This window comes from Periophthalmus magnuspinnatus, chromosome 24, assembly GCF_009829125.3.
Source record: "Periophthalmus magnuspinnatus isolate fPerMag1 chromosome 24, fPerMag1.2.pri, whole genome shotgun sequence".
Classification (NCBI taxonomy): domain Eukaryota; kingdom Metazoa; phylum Chordata; class Actinopteri; order Gobiiformes; family Gobiidae; genus Periophthalmus; species Periophthalmus magnuspinnatus.
Window position 1 is genome coordinate 16736106 of NC_047149.1, and position 24400 is coordinate 16760505.

The 24400-nt window shown below is 40.3% G+C and overlaps 3 protein-coding genes across 4 annotated transcripts; all 3 read left to right on the forward strand.

Moving 5' to 3' along the window:
- The first annotated feature begins 7102 nt into the window (after positions 1-7102).
- On the forward strand, positions 7103-11149 carry elovl4b (ELOVL fatty acid elongase 4b). The gene is made up of 7 exons (XM_033991261.2): positions 7103-7349; positions 8457-8546; positions 8624-8811; positions 8889-8969; positions 9493-9664; positions 9756-9883; positions 10001-11149. Exons 2-7 carry the CDS (start codon positions 8471-8473, stop codon positions 10274-10276), a joined length of 921 nt encoding a protein of 306 aa, XP_033847152.1. The 5' UTR covers positions 7103-7349; positions 8457-8470; the 3' UTR covers positions 10277-11149.
- A 1677-nt stretch (positions 11150-12826) lies between these two features.
- Positions 12827-18981, forward strand: soga3b (SOGA family member 3b). The gene is made up of 9 exons (XM_033991180.2): positions 12827-13001; positions 13480-13704; positions 13782-13940; positions 14045-14098; positions 14640-14909; positions 15395-15772; positions 16209-16877; positions 17312-17625; positions 18846-18981. Exons 1-8 carry the CDS (start codon positions 12846-12848, stop codon positions 17420-17422), a joined length of 2022 nt encoding a protein of 673 aa, XP_033847071.1. The 5' UTR covers positions 12827-12845; the 3' UTR covers positions 17423-17625; positions 18846-18981.
- Positions 18982-19622: 641 nt separating this feature from the next.
- LOC117393013 (uncharacterized) lies at positions 19623-24096 on the forward strand. 2 transcript variants are annotated; one of them, XM_033991182.2, is made up of 6 exons: positions 19623-19930; positions 20927-21195; positions 21696-21974; positions 22395-22474; positions 22556-23354; positions 23439-24096. In XM_033991182.2, exons 2-6 carry the CDS (start codon positions 21058-21060, stop codon positions 23688-23690), a joined length of 1548 nt encoding a protein of 515 aa, XP_033847073.1. In that variant the 5' UTR covers positions 19623-19930; positions 20927-21057; the 3' UTR covers positions 23691-24096. The 2 variants fall into 2 exon arrangements, with proteins under 2 accessions (XP_033847073.1, XP_055088291.1); XM_055232316.1 differs by lacking the exon at positions 19623-19930 and adding an exon at positions 20211-20432.
- Positions 24097-24400: the final 304 nt, after the last annotated feature.

Below are 24400 nucleotides of genomic sequence, written 5' to 3' on the forward strand. Positions count from 1 at the left end.
AGATATTTTCAGCTCTCTCCAGGAAAAGCGTCGCTGTGAGTACAATAAAAAGAATAAACAATTAATACTGACCCACGTAGTAGTACCCCGATAGTTAATTCTGTCATTAACGAACGATAAGTTACTATTATCAAGACAGGCCTATTTGTATCCTCAAAAGGCAACAAAAATCACACATCAGACAGGTAGTTAAATTAATTATGCTTTGTCTGAAACTGATCAAAAATGGATTAAAGCAAATGGATTTACATGAAATAATGGATCATGCTTGTCAAACTTGGGGGGGAAATGTAATTTCCTTAAGTTATGCCAAGCGAGGCAAAGATTTTCCTCAAAAATATTGTGATAACGTTCAACAAAGGAAAACTCTATCTCTATGACCCTGTGTGATTTAAACACAGGTCTAAAGTTCTGAGGGACCAGTCTTATCTGCCAACCAGAATAAGTGATTACTCCAAAAAACTGCAATATCTGTGGAACTGTAAAGTGTGTACCCTCTTACTGGATTACAGAGAAAATATTAGGGCTTCATAAAACTCACAGAGGCAGATCAAACCAAGCTTTAACTACCAACTTTTCCATCCAAAAATCTGTCATCATCATATCATTGCAGTCTTCCCTTTTCACTTAATATGAACAACATGGTTTTACAGGGAGCCTTTCATTAAGGGCATGAAACAACAGTTTTTTTAGGATCAGTGCATAGGTTAGCGTATATCTGCAGACAAGGCCAGGAATGTCCTCATTTAGTGAGACAGTCTGGAGTTCAGAGACAAGACTCAAGTTTCATCACAACATCAGACATCACGTGTGCCCTCTCACCTAAAGTCCACACCGCTCTGCCAGGTATCTACACAGCACTAAATACCTACATGACATGTAGATTATGTTTTGTATCTCCAGTATATTCTCTGCATTGCAACACACTTCGACTACCCTTTAATGGTATAATTGATTGTAATTTATTATATGTTGTTTGTATGTGTCTATTGTTAGGTTTTTATTGTTATTTATGTTGATTTTGATTGCAGTGTCCTTGACCACATGGTTTACATTATTCATTCACTTTGTACATACATTTTAACTATTTTATTGTGTAGTCATGATATATAATATATATGTAACTTGTGAGTAAAACGTTCTCCATATCAAGTTAGGTTTTTCTTACACATTTGATCTGAGCCTATCATTTACAGTAATAGTCTGGAGGCAGCAGTTTATACTGTTGCAGAGATGCACAGGTCGTCTGAGATAATTACAACATCTCATGTTGAAATTGCACGGTTGGGGGGTTTTCCCATATGACAATAATTACAGCTATTTATTTATGTAAAAGTTTTATCTCAAAATGGTAATTTCATTTCTCATTAAAGCCAAGTATTGTTTATATTTTGATGTGATTTGAAATGGTCCAGAGAGAAAACTGTGAATAGATGTATTACACAAACAGTATCATTTGAACCAATGCCTCAGTGTGTCTGCGGGTTTTAAAAGTGGTGTATTTTTTTCAGACTTAATTTAAAGGTGCTCTATGTAACTTTTCTGGTCTGCCATCTACATGTCTCTATGGAGATATAATTACTTTACCTGGAAAGTCCAACAGTATTGCATTAAACATATCTATTTAGCATTTATTTAAAACACTATTTAAAACACATCACCTCTCCACAGATGAACTGTAACTTGACCTGATTTGGTCATCTGCTTATCTCCATGGAGATAAATGTAATGTGCAAGGCCACACTGTGGAACATTTTAAGCAATAAGATCTCCATTGAAGCATGCAGTTGGCAGACCCTCTAACAAAGGGTACTTAGTGCAGCAGTAATATTAGCTGGTTAGTTTCAGGACTTCGGACAAATCATGGTGGAAGGTTAGCAGAAGATTGAAAATTGCAATCGCACTTACTTTTACTGAAAAAAGAAGGGATTTCCTGTGGATCAAAATCAACTGTTGCAAAGTGTTACATAAGATTTTGCTGTAATCTTTGGTTAATGAAAGTGAGTTGGCAATTTGAACAGACTGAACAGAGTCTAAAATAAAAAAACAAGCAAATAGCCTTTGACAGACGAAGATTAATGAAAGAGGTGAGGGGTTGAGAGACAAGAGACATAACCCGGAGCACCAGAGGAACACAGAATAAATATTAACTTGGGAATGGCTGGCGGGAACATTCACAAGGGGGAAACTATAATGAATGTGCCAAAATGGAAAATAATGAAATTCCGAAACTAAATAAAAGAACGAAATAGGCATAACAATAACATTTTGGGAGGAAAATTGGTCAGGCATTACTGTTCTTGTGAGTTTTGGGGCACTGGCTGTGGACGCTGTGAGGGAGGGGTTCCTTCTCAGAGGCCAAACGAGGACACGCACACATGTAGGTCACAGGAGCGTGTATGTAGCTCCAATCTTGTTTTTATAGAAGCCATAAAAACGCTGGTTATAGTGAAAATGACACAAGCCATGACCTACTGCCAGAATTGAGTGCGCAGCTAGACACAGGGAAAACCTACTCAAAAACACTTCAAATTCAACTCACATGGAGAATTCTAAAATGAGCCTTATATAGAAACAAATCAGTGAGGATTCAAAGTCTCAGCAAACTGTGAAAGACACGTAGCAATTAGCTGTAATATGAGCAGCTATAGTTAGGTAGTGGTGCTAATTAAGGCAATGTGGATATAATTATGGAAAATCTACTGTATATAACAATGATATCATATGACTGCAGTTTTGGCAATGCAAAACAGAACAAAATATTCTTAAAATAAATAAAACATTAACAAAAAATCTAGGCATGGCTTTACTTGGGATTGTTACATTTGAATTAAATGTACTATTATCTGGTGGATGGTTTACCACTTTCTAGTCTCCTTGGAGTTATTATTGCTTTGCATGGAATACCCCACAGTATGGCATTAAGCCTCTCAATTGCAGGTGTTTTGATCTATCAAATCTACCTTAAAAACATGTATTAAACGCTGAGCTAGCCCACGTCTCCACAGATCTGACCAATAACTAGGCCTGGTGGTGTCACCTGCTTGTTTCCATGGAGATAGAGTTTATTGCCATTTTGTGGAAAACTTTATCCAAAGCAATAATATCTCCGTGGATACAAGTAGGTTGTTCCCACTGGCAAAATTCATCCTCGGAATTTAACCCAGGTTTGATCAGGACAACCTTAGCTGAAACATATCTATTTTACATGTGCTAGAATACAAAAGCCAGCAACACAGGCTGACTATGGGGTTGTAATTGTCTTTCGGAATAGCATGTATACTCTCCACGCGTAATTACTAATTGAGCTAAATGGGCTACTTTGCAGGCTGAGGTCATAATGAGGAGAAATTACAGTCTTATTTGGTAACATTTGCTGTGGAACATTGGTATGAGTTTCAGATATGAGAGAAGCACATGTTGATCCCAGCTGCCAATCAAATCTCATGTGGCCGTAACTGCATCCTTAAAATTGTCTGAATCTTATTAGCAGAGCAATTATTTACAAAATGTCCTCTATTATTCTTAAAATATCGCCCAGAAGAGACACATCAGTCAGAGCATTAGTGACATAACTATTTTTCAAAAAGCTTTAACAAATACATTACATTTGAATATGTTGCCACTTATATCCACAGCTTGGTTTCAGTTAATGGCAAATGGAAGAATTAAGAGGTATAACTTGACAATAATATTAGACATAGGTTGTAATCGCCCGGATAGCAACTTTAGCAGTTAAAAGAGGAACAGAGCAGAGCTGAGACAATTAGTCCAGTGCAGACCCAAGTGCGTTTATTTTTCACCATAAACTTTACAAAGAAACAAGAAAAAAGTTTTTAAAAAATCAGCCTATGCAGTACCTGTTATACATGCAGTACCTGTTATACATGCAGTACCTGTTATACATGCAGTACCTGTTATACATGCAGTACCTGTTATACATGCAGTACCTGTTATACATGCAGTACCTGTTATACATGCAGTACCTGTTATACATGCAGTACCTGTTATACATGCAGTACCTGTTATACATGCAGTACCTGTTATACATGCAGTACCTGTTATACATGCAGCACCCTCTCCCGTAGCCACTGAGATTTTTCCTTTTATAGAGCCTCTCCCTAATTGGGTGAGCCCATTCGGTATAACAGGTAATTCTTTCTCAAATCCAGTTCTCTTGTTAAAATTCAGCTCCAATCAACCAATGTAAGAATTTATTCAATTAAGTTGTTAATTAAAATAGAGCTCCGTTTTACTTCAATTGTTTTAACAGTAGAAACTAATCACGTTCCCCCACAAAGCTAAAATATACAACACCCCTCCTTGTTAACCCCCAGTGGTCTGCCCCGAAACCTTCTTAAGGTGCTTCGGCTCCCCGGGGACTCATTTGGCCGAAACACCTAAGGCAGACAACATGGGTAAGTTAAAATTTGCACAATTACAATCAATTCAGTGATACACACTTATCAATAAAACATTTTAAACGCTTGTGTATGTCCTTTCTTTCTGCTAGCCTCCATGATGGTAATGGACTAGCTACATTACATAGGTGCTCTGTAAATCAGTGTGTTTAAATCCATGTTCCCTTCAACAAAAGTGAATATTTAAGCGTATTTTAATTAATGTTCCTAATTAAAACATAGCTGACTTGACTCAATCGTGCCTGATTGAAAACAGTATGGTATTTGAGAACCCACAGAGTTGGTGCAAATGAGCAGTACTTACATCTACTGTTATATCTACAACTGCTAAATATTAGGACTACTATTACTATTGCTTTTACCATTTTTACACTTTTTTCCAATGCATTTTGTACCAGCCTTTCAGTGGCATGTGACATGGCTCAGTTTCAAAGCAATCTTATATAAATCTGAAGGTTGAAGGATCAGTTCCCCCTCAGACCAAGTCATTGTGTCCTTAGGAAAGACACTTGACACACTTCGCCTAGAATGAATGTGGTGTGTGCATGAGTTATTAGTGTATAAGGGGCTAATGGCACAGATTGGCAGCCTCAGTCTACCCCACAGCAGTTGAACTGTACCTACATAAGTGCTTACCACCAGCAAGTATGTAGTAAATGACTACAGTATTGTATTTTGAGAGGCTTTAAAGCGCACTACTACTTACACTAAGTGTAAGGTATTATTATTATGAAAAATAACATAGGCAACAACTCAAAGAGGAGCATAGTGGCTCATGCCTGTGATTTCATGAGAACCTTGAATATATTTTGAGTTACACTGCTGTCTTTCTCTGTCAAAACGTAGGATGTCATTAGTCCTTTGAATCACTATTCCAGTATGAGGATCCCTACCTGAGAGTTCATTGTTTTGGAAAAAGGTATTCCCCAAATGGGTTTTTAAAGACTGCGCTGCTCTGGAGGTATGTGGAAAACTGCTGGTCCCAGGTGGTTGGTTGTGAAACTTCCCTCACACAGATTTGCTGGTGGGTGCATACAGCGTTCCTGCATAAATCATAGGTTAATAATACATCTCTCACGAAGGCTTTATAGAGCTTAGAGCAGCAGCTAGGCAGGACCTAGTTTTAAGTGCCCTGGAAAGATTGAAAAAACTACCTCTGAAAATGGAACGGACAGATGTAGCGATGCAAAAACATGAACTTAATGAGAGACAGAGAGGACTACATTACAAGATGCAGTTGACTAACAGTGTGTAAATCTATACCACACAACTTATGCTGAAGTGTGGCCACAAGATGAAACTGATTACATAAAAGGGAAGTATAAAAGGAACTCTCTCAGCCAAGAAAAACACTGCATTGTACAATAACACACACACATGCACATATTATCTGAACCAACAAAACAGAAAATGTTCTGTTTTAAAAAATAACTGGTCCTAATCAGTGAATTTTAGTTTAAATAATTTATTTTAGTATAATAGATCTGAACATCTGGTAAGCATTTTGACTGACCTAGTGGTATCAGCGCTACAGAAGAATAGACTTTTCAGTGTAGTTTGAGCTTAATGTGTTAATTTGTGTATTTTATTTTCTGTACATTGCCTCAATGCATACATATTTGTACTTGGATACAGCTGAATGTAAGTTGGCATACGTCATTTTAGCCACAGCACACTGGATTTGTAATTTTTAAGTGGACTGTGAATCTCTTTTCTATTGTTAACTGTTTGTCAGACTGAGTTACTGCTTCTCCAGATGTGGTCAGTACAACAGACAGCCCAGCCATAATGCTTCTGATTATAGCTCTGCCAACTCGCCTATATAAGGTTTTAAATTTGCTTCGGTCTAAAATGTTCCAAACTAGAGACCACACAGATAACAAACTTGAAGTGTAAACATTTCCACAGGTGGCTTTGCAGTAAATGAGTGACGACCAGGTTCACTGAAACTCACCAAATCATGCACTGACCGTGGTTGTCCACATGGGGAGGCTGTCTGGTCAAAAAGGGGATCTGTACACTTCCTTCATATTCTCTAAAACAGAAAGACGTACATTAGTAAGATGGAATTAGTAAGATTAGTAACATGAAATTCAAAACCTTCATATGGATAAAAAAAAAAAAAGTCAATAAATATGTAAATCAAAGTACTTAAGCAGCTAACACCTCACTAACAGTCTACTAGTCCAATAGCAGTTAATAATGATGGTCCTTTTTTTTTTTCTTTTCTTTTTTTTTTTTTTTTAAACCAGATAGGCTTTCCTTGGAATCTGTTCAATCACAGGATATAAAGCTTGTCAAATGTATGAGATGTAAACTTGTAAAGCCTCTGGTCTAGTCTACTTTATTACGGCTCGAAGGCGCCATCTTGTGTCATATTTTTGCAAGAAAATTGACATGATAAGGTTGACTGGTCATAAATTCTTAATAACTTCATTGTATAGGCCTAGATATTGTAGCCTACAGGCTAATATGCATAGCTTTGGATAGTCAATATAGGCTATGGAGAACATTATAGATGTCGTTACATTGAATTACATTAAACACCTTCGCTCAACAGATGTCTTCACGGCGGACAAAGCCGTGAGCCATATGTTCCCCGCTCCTCTACAGCGCACACGCAGGACACAGAGAGCGTCTGCGCGCATGCGCACACACCCATCCTGCATCTCAGTGTCTGTAGACTGCAAGATGATGCGACTGAGCAGCCGTCGGTGAACAGACCTAAAGCCTAATTAGTCAATCGTAGTCTATATTTTTTCTGCCTTGTTAATTTTTCTTCCCAAAGTTGGTATTGTTGTCAAAGGGGGACCGGTGAGTTGCAACGGTCTGGTCTGATACACAAGAGGCAGCTGACGAGCAGTTACTCAAAGGAGTTGGGCGCCTAATTGCACCGGATGTCATTGCACGCCCGTAAAATTCTAGACCGTAAGTAGCTTCATAATTTCATCAGTGCCGGTGTAACGTTTACCATGTGCGCCTTTTCAGAGATGGACTATCGAAATCATTCCAGGAAAACGCTGGTTCTTTGTTAATAGAAATCAATTTGTCCCCTCTCGTGACTAGGAGGGCTGTTTCAGTTTTTTCAGCTAATCTCGCGTTATCCTCTTGCAGCGTTTGAGCTGCGCACCTGTTATTGGCACAATTACGAATAAACAGATGCAGTTTCATCCAAACTGTTGGTACAGTGTAACTATAAAGTTACTATTTTTCATAGACCTGTTGTTACAATTATCACCCAGCAGTAAAGCTTCAATGTGCCACATGTTGAGATAAGCATCAGAACGGGTTCGCGGGTCGGTGGGCATTTCTACTTAGGTCTGCGTCTAAGCTCGTTGATCAATTGAATTTAAGCCTCTTGAGCGACGCGAGAGAAACCCGCTGACACATGCACCCCGGTCTTTTTGTGCGCACAACCCCGGCTAATCGGTCCACCCCCTGTTTTCTCGCACAACTATAGATCCTAACCAAACAGGGCTGCTGTGCCTTAATGCACTATATTTGCACTATGTCATGTGGCCTGTTCTGCAGAAAGTGGTTACTCTGCACAGGGCTCTTAATAATTGAAAGGACAGCGAGTTGATCATGGGATTAATTATAGATTAATAACAGGCAGTGGTGTCAGCTAACAGTGCGCCTGTAGATGAGTGTTTTGTGTTGTTGTGTTGTAGACTGTAATGGAGCTCAAAAGTGACCCCCGCCTCTGGTTCCAAAAGTCCATTTCCCATTCATTTTTCTCATAGACTATAAAGTTTTAATGAGTGCTCTGGGTTAATCAGCTACGTGGTAACAAATGACCACAATATCTATAATTTTATGTAAAATCTGTTTCTGAATCTTTATAAAATGTTTTGTATGTGAAACTGCAGAACCCCATATTCTATATGTACTTGCAACAGTAACAGGTTCATTTAAACTATAAAATGCAAATGTGGAATATGATAGTGCAACAAACAGTTTTACTAGTCGAATTAATCAGATGATGCCATGTATCTTTAATTGAAGCTTACTTTCTCCTGTTTTCCTTTCCTATAGTGTAAACAAGAGCAATGGCAGCAATGGAGGTTGTTACACATTTTATAAACGACAGTGTAGAATTTTACAAATGGAGCCTTACTATAGCAGGTGAGTTCTCTCTTAGGAGTTTCCTTAGCACATTTTTTACACATTATTATTATTAATACATTTTTTTTTTTCTCCAGACAAGAGGGTGGAGAACTGGCCTATGATGGGGTCCCCCTTTCCCACTTTGGCAATTAGCTGCCTGTACCTGCTCTTCTTGTGGGCTGGCCCCAGATTCATGCAGGATCGCCAGCCGTACACGCTCAGAAAGACCCTCATAGTCTACAACTTCAGCATGGTGGTCCTGAACTTCTATATCGCCAAAGAGGTCTGTGTTAACATATCTCTACTACAGGAAAATGCTCATAAATGCTTTGCATTTATTTAATGTTTATTTGTCAACAGCTCCTACTAGGTTCAAGAGCAGCCAAATACAGCTACCTCTGTCAGCCTGTCAATTACTCCAATGATGTCAATGAAGTCAGGGTATGAACTAAACCATGTTCTACAGTCATTTGTTTTTTGTTTATTATTGTCAGATTAAAAGTTAAAAGACAAATTGGGCGGGGCCAAGACTGTGGGGAGGTGTAAATGAATGGTCTCTCCACTGTGAAACACAACAATTTTTTTGTATGCCTCTGCACTGCCAAATATCAAATATGGATAGAATGTAAGGCAAATAGAGACAAAACAATGAAGATTTTCTTGTAACAAAAATGCAGTGATGGCACCATACATGAAATGTACTTACTTCTTTTTTGTACAATACAATGTCCTTTTCAACACAAAATTATAGTAGATGGTGGTCTTCTTATATAGATCAATAATCATAAACTATTCAGGGAGTCAAATTTTGTAATATCTATATGTTTTGATACTTTTGATAGTAGCAGTTTTTATGCTAGCTTTAGTATCTACTCATTTGTATTGCATTTTTTTCACCAGTTACCAATTATTACAAGAATACAAGCAGACATTGTAACCAATGAACTATCCTCTTTTCCTGCAGATAGCCTCAGCTCTTTGGTGGTACTACATTTCTAAAGGAGTGGAGTTTCTGGACACTGTATTTTTCATTTTGAGGAAAAAGTTCAACCAAGTAAGCTTTCTACATGTCTACCATCACTGCACTATGTTCATCTTGTGGTGGATTGGCATTAAATGGGTCCCCGGAGGACAGGGTGAGCAGTAACAGAATTTTATCCTTTTTAATTTTAGTATATTTATTTATTATTTTTAATTATGTATTTCTAATGTTGATTTGATCTTCAGCCTTCTTTGGTGCAACCATCAACTCGTCCATCCATGTCCTAATGTACGGATACTACGGCCTTGCAGCTTTGGGACCTCACATGCAGAAGTACCTTTGGTGGAAAAAATATCTGACCATTATTCAGATGGTAAATATTGGGCCAGTGTTATATAAATGTTATTACTACATTAGTTTGTTGTGTAAAATGTAGTAGTCTTTCTTTGCCTTGTTTATGTGTTTAATGTTTCTAATTTGTCTTCTTCAGATCCAGTTTCACGTGACTATTGGCCATGCAGGGCACTCGCTGTATACAGGCTGTCCATTCCCAAACTGGATGCAGTGGGCATTGATTGCCTATGCTGTAACCTTCATCATCCTGTTTGCTAATTTCTACTACCACGCTTACCGGGGCAAACCTTCACATAGGGGAGGCAAGCATGTGGCCAACGGCAACTCAGTGGTAACTAACGGTCACAGCAAAGTGGAAGAGATGGAAGTGAATGGGAAAAAGCAAAAGAAAGCAAGAACCAAACGGGAATAAATATTATGCTACATGCTCCATTTTAACATCAAGGTAACAGAGGAGGGTGGGAAGAAGAGGATAATTTAACCTTATATCACGTCTGTACTTGTACGATGTGGTCTGTGACCAACTTAAAGGGTGAGTGGTAGCAGTGTGTTTGTAATGGTGTGAATGGGATCTGGAGGAGAGATGCTGCGCTTGATAACTTGATTTTTAATTCAATGAAGGTAAATGCTGAACTTGTAGGCATGATGCTGCTGTGTCCAACTCTGCTTTGGATCAAAATAGGACCAAAAGTTTCACCTGACACATCAACCAAGCATTCAATGTTCATCTACATTTCATAAACAGATCAACTTGTCTCAACTTTATTAAATTTATTTTTTAGTACACTGGAGTTTTATGGCATACTATTTACCTTTTGGCAAATGCTGTACCAAAGGGATCTTTTTGTAACCCAAATATAAAAAAATCTTCAATGCTCACTGCCATCAACTCTCTAATATATTGAACATACCACATGTAATTCAATTTACATATCTTCAATGTCATGGACTGCTCTATTTGACTTAATTGTGCTGCATTTACATCTGCTTTTTTGTTTGTGTTTATTTGTTAAGAATTTTGCGGAAAAGAGAACTGTAGTCTCTTTTAGTACTTCTGTTAAATTGGGGTTTGATTGTAATACTATAAAATGCTTCCTCATCATTTTGCTGTGCATTGTAGCCGAACACTATAAACTTACTCAAGTGTCTAAATGCCAGTAATGCCAGCAAAACGAGACCTATCCCTCATCAAGATCTTGTATAAAGGAATTAGTTGTGTGTCAGATGGAAGCACAGCTTCTCTCTACACATGTGACACAATAAAAACAATGGCAGCACCCCACAATGTGTGGATGTGTTTGTGTTTGAGGACCTCTATGGGTGGGAGAGGGCTGTTTCAGGTGTGAGAGCAGTGGAGGTAGCCACTGTCTTTGCCCTGTCCAGACAGATCTGCCCTAATCTTTGGAGCAAATTGGCTTTAGCTTCAAAAGAGCTTATTTCAACGTCACTCCATGAGTTACCCTGGAAACCAGGTCACTAGAAGAGCTGCTGTTAATCAGATATGCACTTGCACATATAGCTGTAGTTCCCAAACTCTGCAGTGAACCTCATGTATTAAATATATCTTTGTGTCACATTATGGTCCAAAGTTTTGGCTGAGATAAAATGTGGCAAGAAAAAACAGTTACAAGGCCTTTGTCGTCAGTAAATCTTCTTCAGTTCTCAGTGCTGCAGCTGGTATTGAACCAAGCGTGCAGTGAACTGCTGCACCCATTGCTTGTTACATATCAGATGGATCTCTATTCCAATTTTTCTCCTGTGGTTAGCTCTTCTTAAATACTTTTCCTGCTCATCCCAGCACTACTTTACCACTTCTTATCCCAGAGGCCCACCACCTGTCTCTGCTCATGTGGGAGGAGGTACAAGGCTGTGGATGTGAATGATAGATTGGATGTGTATTTGTCCTCCTGGGGACACAGAAGGATCTAAGCCAAGGTCTAAGAGGATTGCAGTGTGTCGAAGGCTTTCTTATCAAAGGCGTTTAGCACAGCTCTCTGTGGCCTGTTATAGGAAATGTGAATAATGCATGGCAGACATGGGTTTAGTCTATAGATATCACTTATTAATATAGTGGTTTTGACAGCAGTGCTCACCTTCTCCACAACAGGCTCTAGGAGCTTATGTGTGTTACAGGGTGAAGGGTTTGCACGGTTAAGCCCTACAAACTCTCCTGTCATTCACTCATCTCATTAGCAATTATATGACTGGCTTCACACAGTTGAAACAGTCAGCATTTTACTGGCCCCAGCACAGACCAATGACCTACAGTAATCAACTTCTTAAGTGGGTAAAGAGCATCCCCTGCTGGGCATAAAACATGACTCGAGTTGCAATTCTACATGTTTCTTTTGATTATTTACACTACAACTACAATGCAATTACCATCACTATAACTAGGATGTGCACACACTGAAACTAAGCTGTATCTCACTGGTCTAATTTCTGAACATTATCAAGCATTGTTAAGATAATGCTAGTCTCCTACACTGTCAGCAAATTAAAAGCATTGTTAGAGCAAACAATGCAAACTTCTGTAGGGTATGTGGCAGATCACTGCACAGTAGCTCCAGGGAGGGGGGCCAATAAGATGAGCTGCAGGTGCACTGAGGGCCGGGAGAGGGCGCCGGAGAGCCGCGGCGGAGGGGCAGCTGCTCGGGCGGATGGTGCTGATGCTGGTGTGTTCAGCGCAAACAGGCGGATGCTGCTGTCACCCGGGAGCCCCCAAGTGCAGCACCGCGAGAAGTTACGACCACCGCGGCTTTAGCTGTGAGTTTACATGGGGTTTGTGCATCCACGGCCCGTTACTACTGGTCTGTAACCGGTGTTAGAGAGAAACCCGGCAGGCGAAGAAGAAGAAGAAGCGTCGCGTTGTGGGCTGCAGAGCTGGACAAGATTTGTGGAGGGGAGGATGCTTACAAGCTGAAATTATAAGCCAACATTTGCACGTGCATATAAGATCAAGTTGGGGTAAAAGCGCATAAATGCAGACCAAAACGGAGCTAGGAGCGGATGAGGAGGCGACGATGGCGGAAAAACAGGCGGCTGCTGAAGCTACAGAGGCGGGGTCCGTGACACAGCAAGACCAGGCCTTTCTCGACGAGATGGAGAGGCTACTGGATGAAAACGACGATCTCAAGGTTTGTCAGCTTGACGATGGGTTTTTGCATTACTTTCCCATGGTTTGTCACATGCTGTAAAGTCTTTATAGACAGGAATAGTCATTTTATAGGCCTCAGGCAGGATTGGGGCGATGGTGCAGATGGTGGCCATTGCAACAAACATGCATTACTCTTGTCAGATGTTCCTATTAGTGCATTTTTCTTTACCATGGACGCAATTCAAGCATTAAACTATTAAAACAAGCCTTGAATCTCCAGACAAATTGCATGGCCATCACAGACAACAGACTGGATATTGATCACACTGTTATTGATTAGTCATAAATTGAAGGAAGTGAAACAGACAGGATTTTTCTGCCAGATAAAATAAAGAAGAACAATTGCTACATTGTAATTGTAGTATAAGTTTAGATTGATTACAAATTGACATAGTTTTTATCATTATAAATCAGTATATTTAGTTTTGATATAAAAAGGTGTTGATTTCTATCCATAGTGTGAAATAGAGGAGATGAGGGCAGAGATGGATGAGATGCGTGACACTTTCTACGAGGAAGACACATGTCAGCTGCAGGAGATGAGGCGAGAACTGGAGAGGGCAAATAAAAACTGCAGAATTCTGCAGTACCGGCTGAGAAAAGCAGAGAGGAAGAGGCTACGATATGCCCAGACAGGAGAAGTCGATGAAGAGCTGCTCAGGAGCCTGGAGCAAGACCTCAAAGTACAGAAGAAAATATTATTCACTTTATACTGTGTTTTCAAATGGTCTTGTATTAATTAACACTACAATAATTACAGGTAGCTAAGGATGTGTCTGTGAGATTGCATCATGAGCTTGAGAAGGTGGAGGAGAAACGCACAAAGACCGAAGACGAGAATGAAAAACTGAGGCAGAAACTGATAGAAGTAGAAGTGGCCAAACAAGCTCTGCAAAATGAGCTGGATAAAACCAAAGAGGTACAGTATATGTTCGCTATGTCTAATGCTCCAAACAGTTGCTGCACTGAACAATGTTTTACAATGCAATGCTGAATAGTAAACTTTTTTTTTTGCAATATCAGAAGAGAAGAGGCAGTAAGGACATCCAGAAACCTGACAAGAAAACACCAACTGAGGTGAAAAGTTTTGTAAAACATAGATGCTTGGAAAAGAGTTATGTATTTTAATGGAATACATGAATACACAGCAGACGCCTAGCTATGAGATATATTAAGTAATTCTTTGAGCAGAGAAATTTGTTTTAATTAAAGGACATGTTTGGAAAGCCCCAGCAATTACTTGAGTATTAGTTGAGTTAAACATCCTCTTGGTCACAAGACATATGCTTGGGCACAAAATAACTTTTCCTGGGAATGACATATTTCAACATTTCTGAATTTAAGAGCTAAAGGAACAGTAACTATAAGCCCAATTATTACATTGGTCACAAAGCTGGAGTTTAAGCTTTAAAAAGTTATATTTATAAATGCTAATTCCTTAGATTTTGCATTCAGTTATAGTTTGACTTTGTTAATAAAATAACTTTGGAGAGAAGCGGGTCTGTTCATATACCCTTGTTTCTTCTCCCACATAAAACAAGCAAGATGAAGATGTTGTAACTACAAATACAGCCTTAAATTGCTTGTAATTTGACTTAGCAAATCTGCTTTTTCACAGGAGGACAATGAGGACCTGAAGTGCCAATTAGCTTTAATCAAAGAGGAGGCCGTGCTTATGAGGAAGAAGGCAGCCAAGATCGACAAAGAGAAGGACCGTTTAGAGCAGGAGCTACAGAAGTATCGCTCTTTCTATGGTGAACTGGACAGCACTCATCCCAAAGGAGAAGCCGGGGGTCCACCCACCACCCGCGAGTCAGAGCTCAAACTCCGCCTCCGTTTGGTGGAAGAAGAGGCCAATATTCTCGGAAGGAAAATAGTGGAATTAGAGGTAAGAGGATACAGAGTGAATATACTGTGATGTCCTCTGTTTCCAGTACTATTTCTATCTACAAAGTACCAATCACTTTGAATGTATAATTTTGAACTACAAAAGTTTCCCACAGTGATGAAATACCTAAGTAAATATGTGTGCACTATGTAACTTTTCTAGTGGAGGATCAATCATCTGCTGAAGATGTTATTTCTTGCCTGGAATGCTCTGCAGCGTTATTAAATGCCATGTTTTGCTGTGAAATAAATGCCTTGATAAAACATGCATTTTTACCAAGACCTTGCCTCTCCACTGATCTGACCTGTAACTTGGCCCAGTGGCATTATCTGCTTGTCTCCATGGAGATAGGATAGATAAATGCCATACTGTGGAGCGTTCTAGGCAAAGTAACATCATAATTTTGAAAGATAGCCAGAAACGTAATGGAGAAGTAGAAATGATTAAATGTTACAATGTCATTTTTCTTTTTCTCTCTCCATTAGGTGGAAAATCGTGGCCTGAGAGCAGAGCTGGATGACCTGCGTGGTGAGGGAGAGGGGACAGGGAGCTCTGGGTGCGGGGTGATGGGGGGCATGGGCGCGGGCAGAGGCATCGGGGACGACCTGACAGAGCTTCGGCAGCAGCTGCAGTTAGTGGAGGATGAGGCGGAGCTGCTCAGGAGGAACCTAGCAGATGCTGAGGAGCAGAACCAGAGAGTGACTGCAGAACTCAACAAGCTAAAGTTCAAGGCCGGGACCCACGAGGGAGGGGCTCGGCATGGGGCAGGTACAGGAGGCACAGGGATAGACGCAGCAAAGACAGAGGCACTGCAGGAGGAGCTGAAGGCAGCGAGGCTACAGATCAACGACCTCAGCGGCAAGGTTTGTAACAGTATTGTACAGTATTAGTAGATTCACTGTAAACAAATATTTCAAGCTTTGCCTTAGCTTGAAGCCAGTTCTCCATCGCCATCGCAATTAAAATTGAAATAGTATATGTCTTGCAATGGACTTTGATAGCAGCAAATTTCATTACTCAGTTACGTTAATAGTAACATTTTGAAGAAATTGCACTTTTAGCGTAGTTTAATCCCACTATGCCTCTTTTCTTGGAGCAGTAGTACTTTTTACTACTTGATAAAAGGCTTTATGGTTAAGTCTATAAGGGAAAAGGCAATAACGTCAAATCAGATGTATTTAGTCAGTGTGGCCTATCTATTGGAAGTGCCAGTATGCATGAAATATGCAATGTTTTGTTTGGAATATAACTTATCTTAAGCATTATTTTCTTTCTTTGTGCCTCCCTCTCTTTCTCCAGGTTATGCAGTTGCAGTATGAAAACCGCGTGCTCCTCTCCAACATGCAGCGTTATGATCTTGCTTCCCACCTCTCCCTACGCCCCAGCCCAAGGGACAGCGATGCAGAGAGTGATGCAGGCGGTGCCACTAGTGGCCGACGCGAAAGTGATGAAGACTCCACTTCCTCCAGGCTCCTCCCACCTCACCGCAAACGTGAGGGGCCTGTGGGAGGAGAGAGTGATTCTGATGAGGTCAGGAACAATGGAAGTAGTAGTAGATGCTTGACACCAACACGGGGTCTTTACACCCCCACCGGACCAGAGGGAGCTGCTGCTTCACCGTCTGCTCTGTCCCGCTTTCTACCTGGTGGACGTTGCAGTCTGCGAGAAAGACAGCAGATGATTGACATTCGAGTTGAAGCGGAGAGACTGGTGCGGACCATAGACCGACTTATAGCAGATACGGCTACTATAATTTCTGAGACGAGAGTTTACGTGTCTAATGGAGATCTGATGTTTGGAAGAGGAGGGGAGGAAGGAGCAGAGGATGATGGTAGCAGGATTAGGGAACATGAGCTGCTTTATCGTATTAATGCACAAATGAAGGCCTTCAGGAAGGAACTGCAAAGCTTTATAGACAGACTGGAAGTGCCCCGGCTGGAGGACAGAGAGGCAGATGAACCACTGTCGGTAAGAAAGAAAGAAAGTCTGAATAGTCCCCTTGGAATTATATGGTTCAATAATATTTTTTTTGTATTTGAAACAAATAAATATTCTAAGATAATATATTACACTTCAGAACAGCAGAAAATGAAGCATGCAATCAAAATCAAAATATATAACTGAAAAATCACTCACAGAATGGAGCATTCAGTGAGTGACAAGAACTAGAAAATCTCTGCTTTGTCGAAAGACTTTACACTCAATTTATATTCAGAAACACAAATTAGTAATACATTTTTTCCACATATTTTTTTAAGTTGCCATGCCATGTATACACTTATAATATAATTCCAATGGGACTGAATGTACATGTTTGCACGTATTTTACCACCAGAGCACTAATTCTGTTTTACCCTTCCCCATTCACCCATCATTATTTTGTCATTATTGTCTTCACCCAGATGTTCCAGCCCATTATTTTGCTCATCCTCATTCTTGTCCTCTTCTCCTCCTTGTCTTACGCCACCATCTTTAAGCTAGTCTTTCTCTTCACTCTATTCTTTGTCCTGTAACACACTTCCCTTTTTTATTTACACCATTCCATGTATGTTTGTTTTTTGGTTTAGCTGTTGTTTATTATCCCTCCTGCCACATTATGTTTTGATAAGGTTACAAAAAAAACTCAGGAAAATCTCTGCATATGACGAAACTACAAATATATTTGACAGTATGGGGCTCAAAAATATCCACATCTGACCAGCTTGAACTTAACAAGGTGAGTTACTTTGTTGATCTTTCACTGGCAATAAACTGCTGCTTTATTTGTGCTGAAATCAGATATAAAAAATAAAAGGTTTTAGATACATTTCTTGTTGTTTTTTTCTATATAGTTTCTCAGAGATATGCCAATCATTGTCCCAACTAGGTTGTCAAAATAATTAATGCTCAGATAATCAATATTAGAGCTAGTGTGAAAAGAAGAATAAGACCAAATGACAATATTCATTGATGATATGATTTTTTTTTTAAAGGGCCCATATGCTATTTTCTGATCTATGACCTATGATATTCTTTCCTCATCAAAACATATACCTGGAGTTGTCCTTCACACATGTTTTGTTTCATTCATATATGTTTAACAAACAAATCTTTTATTTAGACTTATTTAAACAGAAAACACTCCACTTTGGGATGTCATGTGATAAAGCAGGAAATGCCCCACTGTGTTTTTAAACTTCATATGCCTTCACTAGAATCATTTGGATAATTTCAACCCTGGAATTACCCATCTCTACTAAAGTAAAGGTAAAATGTAACTGCTAACTGCTTCATGGCATCACAAGGTGGAGCAGAGCATTTTGAGCTTTGGAGATGTTGACAGGCATAAAGGATTACCCAAACATGTGTGACTGAAACAAAACACAACTCAGGTATGTTATTGTTGAGGTAACAGCATTCTAACATGACTCTTGTAAAGCTTGCAAGAATCAATTTTGTGTAATATAGGACCTTTAATTGAAATTTGTCCTAAATATGGTATTTTTATTATTGTGGTATCAAAATTAGTATAGAGCATCAAGATTTTACCATAGTATTGCAATCAAAAATGTTTGTAATGTGATGACACTAGTTCTAACACTTGCTCCAACACTTGCTGAAATAGGGTTGGATACATACTGCTATGGTGCCAGGCTGACACCTAGGTGTGCATTATTCAGTATTCTGATCACTTTGCTATTCCTGGCTCTGTTCCTAAGGCCTACTAAATCTATGTCTTCATCTCTAGTGATGACATGATGACCAATATCTACTGTAGCCAACATACTGTGAGCAGTAAAAAACCTCAGACGACCCCAGGTCATTAAATCTAATTCAAGTGTTTAAATTGAGCCTTAGGTCACAAATCAACAAGTGAGCCCAATAATCTTTCCAACCCTGTCTAACCTTTCTGCTTAATGTCGCTATTTACATGTTTGTTATGGCCCTCTTTTGCAGGACTTTCTGCTATGTGCCATCCTGCTGCTGTCCTCAAAGGTAAAGAGAGGGGTTTCCTAATCCTTCCTCTAAACTGCTTAGGGACTGTGCTGTCATGTGTTAAGGAACACAACAGGTGCACATTATGACAATGATCCCTGGACTTTCAACTGGAAGGAATTCTAAAGATCACGTCCTTTGCCAAATGTCAGATCTAGTCCGAACGCCATGCATTTCTCAGTAGGCTTTTGATTATGTGCAGTAATTGATGGTGGGAAAGATGAACAGAAGCAACTGTGCTGAGGATGAGTCAAGAACAGTCGTTGGTGTGGATTTCTTCCGGACACTTCACCTCGTCAAATATAAATATGTAATTCTTCAGGTTATTTATCCTATCGTCTGCATAATGATACATTTGTTTGTTTCTCTGTAAGAGTGATGTGGGCTATACTATTCAAGCTAAACACAACACTTTTGTGATTGGGTTTGATAGTAGTTATTAAAGTGTGTGACACACAGTGACTCACGGTGTCACTCCCTCCTCACAGTCCTTTGGAAAAGTGATTTGTGGCCTTAGTTTGTCACAGGACAAAATCTGCCCATGTGTCTGAATGTGGAGTAGCAACAGTGAAGCTGATTGGCCAAGCGAAGGCAGCAGCTGTAACATCCATGTAAACACTTTCCCTCTCTCCGTGCAGCCCAGTAATTATAGCCAGGATGGTGGTGACGACAGTTGTCCCATCGAGACTTCAAATGCTCGAATAAATTTGACATTATGACATTTGACACCGGCTCCACTGGCGCGCCCACGTAAACAGTGAGGTGCGGGTATAAAGACAGGGCACCCAGCTGGATCAGAGAGCTGTTTACCTCTTTTGCGCAACGAACATAACTTGGACATGTGGAGGCTGGGGCCCCTTTAAATCCAGTCCGCGGGGTTTTACGTAACAAGAAGGAGGAAAAACCGAGGGGAAACACGACAGAGGGGAGTTGACAGTTTGACCACTGGGCAAGCTTATCAGGTGGAGAGAGCAAAGTGTGTGATGTGGAAAATGCAACTGGGGATTTATCACTGCGGAGCCTAATAGAATAATACACAGAGCCAGGTAAGAACAGTGCTATGTCAGTTATTTATTATTATTCAGTTATTAATGACTGCAATGGAACAGGTGATTTGAGTAATTTTGAGTTGTGTATTATCAATTGTAGATTATAGCCTCTAAAAAATGTAATATAAACAGTGATAATAGTGATGATGCTTTTGGAACAGCTGAGAAACTTTTGCATTTTTTTTGCTTAACCATTACCTGGATATACTATTTATTTTCATTTTCACATATCGTGGTCAATATAATTAGTTTTATTTATTGAATGCGCCATAGACTCTTGTGTTGCCTGTCATAAGTTCCGCCCCTCTCTCTTCTTGTGCTGGGTTTACTATGCATAGTTACAAGATTATTAATATCTCAGGTCTTGCATCACAGGTGGGAGGTGGTCTCTAGTACATTCGAGCACCATTACCCATCATTCAGTGACAGGCAATCAGGCAGTTGAAAGTTGGGGACACATGTAGTTTTGGAGACAACAGTCTGGTATCTTTAATTTAAAGTGAGTATTTGGCCTAATTAAACATTTCTACTTAACAATGGGGGTTATGTAGAAATGTTGAAAAATGCATGGTGCACGTGTATTTTATGTCTTGATATTTGTTGAACAGTCAGAGGCAAAATATGTGGAAAGGTGCATGCCCTGAGCCTTACACCATGTGTGCAGTTTTGGGTCAGGTTCCAAATAAATGGCCACCACAGTGCATGCTTAGGATATTTTCTTCCTCTGGTCTGAAAGAGGCGGAAGGTCAAACTGGCCAGGAGTCTAAACAGGGATGCTGTCATACAGAGGGTTGACACGTGCCACATAGGTGGGCTTACGTGTCTATTGATTATGGTGAGTGGGATAATATACAAGGGCTTCTTGAAAGCTTGTGTTGGTTATTTAGTTATAGACATTTAAGCTGATTCTTACTAGAAATGGTTTATTAGAAATATATTTGAATATTTCTGGTTACCAAACTTCTCTTTTCTGTCACTTTTTTGTCAATATAGAGTTTCCAGGTCATTGATCCCCTCACCCCCGACTGGCAAACCTACAGTGACCCCTGACAGCTCAGTGCAACAGGAGAAAGGGGAAATTGGCATTTTAGAAAGGCCCCCGAGGTGTCGTGTGGCCCTGCGTCATGGCAGCCATTGATCTAGAGCGAGGGCTGGAGCACAGCGGATGGGGACAGGAGAGGCCAGAGCTCATGGACAATTTTGATTCAGAAATGCAAGAATGGGAAGACCAGCTGCAGGACATACAGAGGAAGATTGAAGAGGTAAGATATTTATTTCTTTTTTACAAAATGTTGTCAAATACATACTAAGCCTAAAACAAACAAACTCATTATTTACAACACTGGAATAAAAATATTGTGTCCATGTGATAACATGATAATAGTTGCAAGTTTCATCACCCCAGGAGACCAGTGTTAATTAGAGTAAAGTGTGTGTCCCAAGCTCCATAATAATCTGTTGGCAGTGCTCTAACTGACTCAACCTTATGACCTTGTTGGAGCAGTGATACAGACAAATGTTAACAAGCTAATTAAACAGTGATGCGCTGAAAGACAAGCAGAACTACCCTTCGGCTCTCGGCCCCTCACACTCTGTAACATGGATACAAATCTGAAATCTGATCCTAAAGGAAGTATAAACAGATATGATGGCAAGCACTTGGTTGTACAGAGAAGAAATACACATGTAGCAGTTAAATATGGTATTGGTATTGGCAGTTTCAAATTGGCATGTTTCAAATCTTTATATTGTGTTTTCACAGTTGTACACTGAAGTTCAGGCTAGAAGAGGCACAAATGATGTTACCAGTGACAGCCAGAAGAACAGCAGCGAAATAGACTGTGAACTGGGACGGAATGGCAGCCTTTTTGCAACAGATAAGACTCATCAACAGTATTCCAATAGCTGCAATGGCTACAGTCACCACAATGGCTATGGCTACTGTCAAAACAATGGAATTCATGAGATTGGAGACATACTACAGGACTATTTGGGACAGGGGAAGCCAGCAAGCCGGAAGAACAATGGAGCGCGCCATGTGGTACGTGTTGGATCATTCTGTTGGCATTTGTGGGTGAGGAAACCAGACCTGTGTATGCGACATGAGCCACTGGGCTGATGCACTGATGCATATTGATTACAGTGGGCTGGTTCCTTCAGGTCTGCCTGTACTGCCAGGGTTCACATACTTTCACTTACTTCTCTTGCCTAACTCCTGACATTGGATTTTATGACGATACAGCCAAATGTTTTCTGATCTAAGTAAAAATGACAGATGAGCTGCTCATTAAAGTACACCATATTTGAATAGTTGGACTATATTGAGTGGTGATGAAGGGTCAGATGAGGTGGACTTAGTCATGCGTCATTATTTAAACTTGTCAAAAGATCAAATTGTACTGTCATAACATTTAATTAAAGTTGCAAGTTGAAAAACATCAATTTCTTTTTTTTTTTCCAGCACTTCAGCGATACAATCAAAGTGAGCTCAGATCTGCCCTTATACCAAGATGACATCAAAACCAGAACTGGAAGTGCAAGGTAACGAACAATTTAATTCTATGTGTTACATGTGTAAAACTACATCCTCAGATCATTAATTTTTTATTTTTTTTTCCCCAGAAATGGCCAAGAGCAGTTTTTTGGAAGTTTTGTGGAGAATGAAAACAAGAAGAATCGTGTGACCCAGGTGAAAAGCAAAGAAGGTTTAACAAATAAAGAAAATGGAGGTGGAAAGCCCCCTTTTAAACAGCGAGAAACACAACCACGTCCAGGTGGGTCGGTCGAATCTCCAGCTCTTGAGCGGAAGTGCTTTGGTCTAGGTGGGCTTGTAGACATGAAGGGCAGTCCCTCAGTGCTGAGGAAGTTTGGAGCCATGCTCCATGAAAATGAGGGCAAACTGCTCACTGAGAGCGGGGTGGTGTCGCCTCCATCTCAGACCACAGAGCCAAAGTGTCCCACCCCCAGCTGTCAGCGCAAGGCTCTGGGGGGACGGATGCCAGGACGTGTGCCTACACAGAAATGCCAAGCTGATTGTGACGTGCAGACAGCAGAGGCAGAGACCAGCCAAGAGAGACCCCCAGCAACAGACTGTGGGCGACAGAACCACAAGGATCAGAGAGGAGGCTACAGCGCCCCCAAAGGCCAACCCAGTCCACAGCAGTCTCAGCGCAGGGCACAGGTGCAGGGCAGTCCCAAACCTCGGCCCCGGGCTCAAAGCGGAACAGACAAAGACAGAGCGAGGAGGACAGCTGTCCACCAGGGGGAGTTTAAAATGGACCACACAGGTGTAAACGGGTCCCCAGTGGCTGTGAAGAAGAGAATTGGGCTCAGGGATGAAGGACTCATCGAGCTACTGGACATGCTGGACATACAGCATGAATACTCCAATGGCACAACATACAGACAAGACACTGAGCCGGTAGGTCATGCTTGGACCTGTTCAGGTCTTTAGACTGAATCTACAAAAAAGTAATTATTCCAAATGTTTTTGTTCTCATTCCAGGATAGCACAGATGTTCTCACTGCAAAGCCTAAGAGCTTTTCAAGGCCAGCTCGACCAGCCAATCAAAGGCCTCCGTCCAGATGGGCCAGCTGTACCCCTTCTGCAAGAATCAGTACCCCATCCGGCCCAATGTACCGGCCGCCAAGCCCTCTCACCAGGACCCACAGTCCCCTGACCAGGCCTCCAAGTCCTGCACTCAAACACCGGAACTTCATGCCCTATTCTCTGCACACTGAGACCGTGATCATGTGATACTCACCTCTCCTTCTGTAAATAGTGACAGTATGAACTGTTTTACATAATGCCATGCCAATGCCCCAACAACATTCTCCATTCAGGCTTTATATTTACCTTGTATTACCTTTGTTCACACATTCATGATGATGGATATTCAGTTTTTATTTTTCGTATGTTCCATGTGGTTTAGATTGAAGCATGTAGCCCTGTGGGGGTGCATGCTCGTGTCATGTCTTTAATACTGACATTTGCCTGCTGAATTTAACAGCACAACAAACGGTGTGTTTACTGTATAATATTGTAATTGTAATATAATTATATATAAAATGTTTAAGTGACGACTGTGATAAATTGAGGAAAATATAACTTAAATTGTTTTTCTTGGTAATTAACATGTAAATAAACATGTGATTTCACTTAAGATTGTGTCATTATTGTTACAGTAGTTTTATTGTTGGTGATATTTTGTTTTACTTAGACTCAGTGTATGATGATTTACAACATGCTGGGCCTATGGACATTTGACACCAGCAACTCTGACATGCCAAAGTCAGGTTGTACCTCTACTCCACCAATGTTACATGTAATATGTCATGGCTAACTATCTGCTTACCCAAGGGTCATCTATATTGGTCAATGACAACTTCCAAAATATGCTAGAATATAATAAATTTAGACTCAACCTTATATATGGATTTATAATCCCATGTTAACAACTGTGGCTT